Source organism: Rhagoletis pomonella, unplaced genomic scaffold (genome assembly GCF_013731165.1).
Source record: "Rhagoletis pomonella isolate Grant_MI unplaced genomic scaffold, Rhpom_1.0 Rhpom_scaffold_00002, whole genome shotgun sequence".
Taxonomy (NCBI): Eukaryota; Metazoa; Arthropoda; class Insecta; order Diptera; family Tephritidae; genus Rhagoletis; species Rhagoletis pomonella.
The window spans coordinates 95,137,885-95,143,454 of NW_023458556.1; the positions used below are offsets into that span (position 1 = coordinate 95,137,885).

At 38.0% G+C, this 5,570-nt stretch overlaps 1 protein-coding gene across 1 annotated transcript; it reads left to right on the top strand.

The window, feature by feature from the left end:
• Positions 1 to 3,184: 3,184 nt before the first annotated feature.
• On the top strand, positions 3,185 to 4,563 carry LOC118734784 (protein MCM10 homolog; the record flags this gene model as incomplete). Its single annotated transcript, XM_036464470.1, is given in 2 exon segments — positions 3,185 to 4,226; positions 4,330 to 4,563. Coding segments are annotated over 2 exon segments (1,117 nt in total), but the record flags the coding sequence as incomplete, so codon positions are not given.
• Positions 4,564 to 5,570: the final 1,007 nt, after the last annotated feature.

Below are 5,570 nucleotides of genomic sequence, written 5' to 3' on the forward strand. Positions count from 1 at the left end.
TAAGATCTGACAGATCGTTCAAAAATTGATTGAAGAGATCACGAGAGATTCGGATGTGGTAGGGGGTTGAGATGTAGTTGTGGAGTTTTTGGAAGGAGCAACGACTACTTGCATTGGAACGGTGTTGACGCAATCGGAGATGGCTTCAGATGTGGTGGAGGGTTGAGATGAAGCTGTTGAACAGGAATTTAGTGAGGCTCCAGTAGAAGAAGGACGTGGTTGGGGAGATTCAGTCCGCCGAGGAATCGGTGTGTTAAAGCTTATGAGTTCTTTGTTCATAGCTGGAGTCAAAAGTGGGCGGTTCTGCGGAAGATCCAGGTCCACAGTGATGGGATTCAACACAATATTTTCCACGCCTCTCCTACGTCTCTTAAGACCTTTTCCAGGAGAAGGAGAGGAGGAGGAAGTATCTAATAATTTAAATTCTTTGAATTCATCCTCATACTTCTTGAACTTCTCGTTGAGCAGTTTTAGCTCTTTGCTTATCTCCGAAAATCCATTTCTAGCGGTTCTAAATAGTTTACAGAGATCCACAACAGTTTTTTTACACTTTGGACATGACCAGCGAAGTCCATTGTCTCCAATAATCATATCCAGAACTCTCCCATTAATACCAGCACACTTTAAATGAGACAGTTCATCGCAAAGCCAGCACGCCACAAAACGGTCCGAACCGGCTTTTACATTACATTTTTCGAACAGACAGGACATTTTTAGCGAATTTTATTAAAAAAGAATAAAAATAGCGAAATTAGGAATGTATTGTACGAAAACGTTTCAAGCTCACAGTAATTGGCAGTTTAATAGCTAGTGGTCTTATTTAGTGAAGTTCAATGGTTAGAAACCGTGCTGAACTTAACAGTTTTAAAGCCACTGAGTTAACAAAATCAGCTGTCACCAAGAAAGCGACTGTCGATGATAAACAAAGGTGTGTGTAAAGCGCGAAAGAAAGCAAAATGAACAAACAAATGTGATATTCCTTACACTCTCACGCAAAAGCAACAATAATGCACCAAAACAGGCAAATATGCACGAAGGCCGACTAAATAAAACTTTTCAATCAACGCACTTTATGACTAAATCAAGTCAATTTATTGGAATTTGGCTTCAGTAAACTTTTTACGGTGTGAATAACACAAATTAGAACTGCTTAGCACTTTGTAAACGAGTTAAACTTTGGAAATTCTTTCAAGCGAAAGTTTAAGTGACCGCACAGTACGAACGTTGCCAGACGAAAACAAAGAAACCAGCAAAAATAAAAGAGATTTCTATAAGAATCAGAAAACGACATACACAGCCTACAAATTATGTATCGCGTGCAGAGAAGTCAACTCGAGGGAAATTCCCACGATTTGCAGGGAATTTCGGTTTTGGTGACAATCGGGGATTGGACAGCTTTTTGCGGATAATTGGGTATATGTTATGTTGATAACTTAAAGAAACCAAATATACGAATTTTTAACCATTTGTCGCTATTTGGAGCGACTTTTTTCAATTTGAATCGAAATATCTCCACAACAAGAGTTTTCCCAGATATAAGCTATATAATAAATGAAAGATAGGGTTTTGGGCTAGACTTGAGGAGACTTACCGCCCTATTCCTACAACACTGACAAAATTCATCATATGACTATTGTAACAACTACTGCGCCTAAAACACAATATAAACATTGTTTCGCCGTTGTCACTTACTCAGTAGGTCATAACAATAAAACTGACAATTGTCATACGACAGCTTAAAATAAGTTTGCGGCATAGTATTAGGCGCAGTAGTAAAGGCAATAGTCAACCGCTGAGTTTTGTCAGTGGTGTGGGAATAGGGCGGTTAGTTTACGATATAGCAAAACGAGTGTGAAAATGTATCGATTTTTCTTTACGATATTTTGGAAAAATTACATTTTTATTAAATAATGTCAAGTTTGATCATCCGTTTATGTAATTTTTATTATCATTGCATGATTATGCAAAAGAATAAGGTATAATTTTCTTGTTAATTGTGTGAAATAGCCAGAACAACCGCAGTGATGTGAAGTCGATGTTTATCGAAAGCATGCTGTGAAACATACAAATAGTAGATATCTAAGGGCCGGTTGCTCAAAGGCTGGTTGACACTAATAATCGGTTAACATCGTTATCGACGTTTTCGACTCCATGCATATAACACGGTGTCGGTAACGTCGATAACGATGTTTAACCAGGGATTAGTGTCAACCAGGCTTTGAGCAACCGGCCCTTAATGTTATGCACAAATTTACTTTAAAAGAACTAGCGTGAAACTGACTTATTATTTGAGAATTTATCTAAATTATTTCAATTATAAAATTGTGAAGTATCTTTATTCTAATTGTAATACGCATTTAATTTCATCTTCCGATTAAAATGGATCGACCTTTGTAAATTTTAATTGGAGATTATTCAATATTATCAAAATCACCCTCTACCAACTTAATTTTTACATATTTCATCTGTTTCCCCGTAATTTGATAAAATACTTCTTCCTAGTTACGACTTAGTTGCAGCTGCAGCCGAAACTGAATTTTAAGCTGGTACTTAGCCAGAAAAGTCGAAACTAAGGCGACTATGAATAGCTTTAGTTGTGACTTAGAATAGTTTCGACTTAGGGCCGTTTGCACCATGTCTAGTTAACGCTAACTGGAGGTACATCCTTCAGTTAAGCACGTTAACTGCTTTATCGATCACATGTTATATGATGGGTGTCGATAACGTCGATAAAGATGTTTAACTGGGAGTTAGAATTAACTAGACATGGTGCAAACGGCCCTTAGTTGAGTACTAAATATGACTATGAATATGTGCCTAAAAAATTTGAAATCTGGATCGCGATCGTGTAGCACTTTCAAAACGCGATCCGTATATTTCGTCAGTACATCTTGTGCTCTCATAATGCGAACATCGAAAACGTATTCGCTATGCTTTCGTTCTCGTTGCTTAAAACCTTTCAAAACAAATTGAAAAAATTTTAATTAACATGGGAAATTTTAAAATAATTGTGGAATGCATCATCTGCAAATTATTCATACAAAATAAAAATATTTTCTTGCATCATAATAAGCGTTCAGCACAAAAATTATGCAAATACTGACGTGATAAATACTGAGTATATAGTATTCGAGCGCGATCCATCAATCCATCAATATGGATCGGGATCCAAATATCGGAATAATTACTGACCGTGTGACAGGTCCCTACGAAAACTACTTTGTTTCTAACGAAAATTATCGAGTATGTTCTTTATTCACTCGTATCGTTTATTTCCTAATCCTGCCTATTCGAGTACAGAATAGTTCAACCCAGCGTCTCTATTTTTATTTGAAATATTGTGATGGAGAAGCTGGAAAAAGACTGCATTGATGAGGTTGATGAAGAACTTTTAGCATTAGACGCTATTCTGGCGGAAGTTGGGAATGGGCATGTATCGGACGTGTTTGAGAACAATAAAGTAGAGGATTTGTGTACCTCCGATTTTGATAACGTGGAGTTTTATCTAGAGCGGAAATTTACTAAATATGGAGATCATGCATCTAAACATTCATCCTTGGACATATATGATGGGGTTCTGAATAAAAATAAACACGTCGATGGAAAGACCCCACAAGTAGAACAAACAGTATTTAGTTTTACTGATCCAATTTTCGGTTTTCGCATTATGAATCCTCAAATCTCAAGCATATTATTGACAGAACGAATGGCTAACCGGAAAGCTGTAACATTTAATGAACTTCCAATGTACTTCCTTAAAGATTCCACAAATGATTGGGTGGTCGCGGGTGTGCTTTTATCTAAGGAAATGAAGCATTCTTCGAAAAGTTCCAAGCCTTTTTCGGTTTGGAAGCTGTCTGATTTAAAAAGAGATTTAAAAATTATATCCATATGCTTGTTTCAAAACGCTCACAATGAACTGTGGAAAACTCCCACAGGGATGTGTGTGGCTATTCTTAACCCTTCTTTCATTGAAAAGAAATTATATAGCAATGATGTCGCTACCCTGTCTATTGAATCTGCAAAAAAAGTTATGATTTTAGGAAAGTCGAAGGATTTAGGTCAATGCAAATCCCATAAAAAAAGTGGCGAGCCTTGTAAGAATTTTATAAATTTGAACGAAGGTGATTTCTGCTTATTTCATGTTAAGAGGGCTTACAGAAAAACGGATTGGACCGCAGAAAACGTAAAACGTTATCGGAATGTAGCTGACGCAAATCTGCTAGGTAAAAAATATAAGCAGTATGAATGATTGCGGCATATTTTTGCTACTGAATTTCTCTTGAGCCTATTTAATATGATGTTCATTCTTTCTAATTTATTATACAGGTAAACTACATCAACGTGATAAAAAAATAATGAATTCATTAACAACTGAAAATATATCGCTGAAGTCAGTAGACTTTAAACGCGACATGACTCTTGCATCTGGTAGACGATTCATATCTAAAGTCGCTTCTACCGTAGAAACAAATACGAAACAACGATTGTTGGATCTTGAGCGCTTAAAAACTCTTTGTTCGCCCATGAATATATCTAAAAAGTTATCGACGGCTACCAAAGGTAATTTACGATTTGCAGGTATTACGAATTTTAAATTTTTTATATGGGCAGCTGTTTTTTTAATTTTTTGTTTTCGCTAAAGTCACTAGGCATTAAGATGACTCCTGATGTCACCAGAACACCTCCTCCATGATGAGGCGAAAATGCTCCCAATTAGGGAGCATAACACGATGCACTGCAAGCAGTTTCTGGTTGGGAGCCACAGATGTGGCCACCCAAACAGACAGCTGCTTGCAGAGGAGCCCTCGCCAAGGCACGTCAGGAGGCATCCATATGAACTGACGGACGAAGTCCAGAGGTTCACTAAGCAGTCTATGGACCCGTCAGCATACCGACAGGCCCTGAATGGCATTCACAGGGACTCAGTCTCGAGTTATGTAGACTCTAGACCTGTGAATGCCGTTCTAGGCACAAAAACACCGGACATTGACGCGACGGAGCTCCATTTGCCTCGGGAGACTAGAACAACAATAGCCCAACTTCGCTCTGGCTACTGCAGCAGGCTAAACTCTTACCTGTGTAGGCTAAACGCGGATGTGCCGAATGAATGTCCGGCATGCGCAGAGACCCCTCACGACTCGAAACATCTCTTCGCATGCCCGGAAAACCCTACAACCCTAACGGCATCGTCCCTGTGGACCGACCCCATAGAGCCTGCACGCTTGGGGCTGCCGTTAGTGGAACTCGGCGACAACGATTGAGATATCAACCGATCTAGGCGGGGTTGTTGTAGCCGCTACAACAACAACAACATGACACAATTTGTGGCATTTAAAAAATGTCATAAGCAAATTAACTTAATTACGATTTTTTTTTTTACTTTTTTTTGTTATTTTTTGGCCTTATAACAATTATATTCAACAATTTTTATTGAGCTCGAGGCCGTTTTTTAATGAAAATTTATTGTGTAAAAGCAACAATAATTTGAAAAAATTGTAGAAGTGATAGCTATTTCGGAAATCACCACATTTCCTCATCAGACTTCTTTCAGTAGGATTCGAACCGAC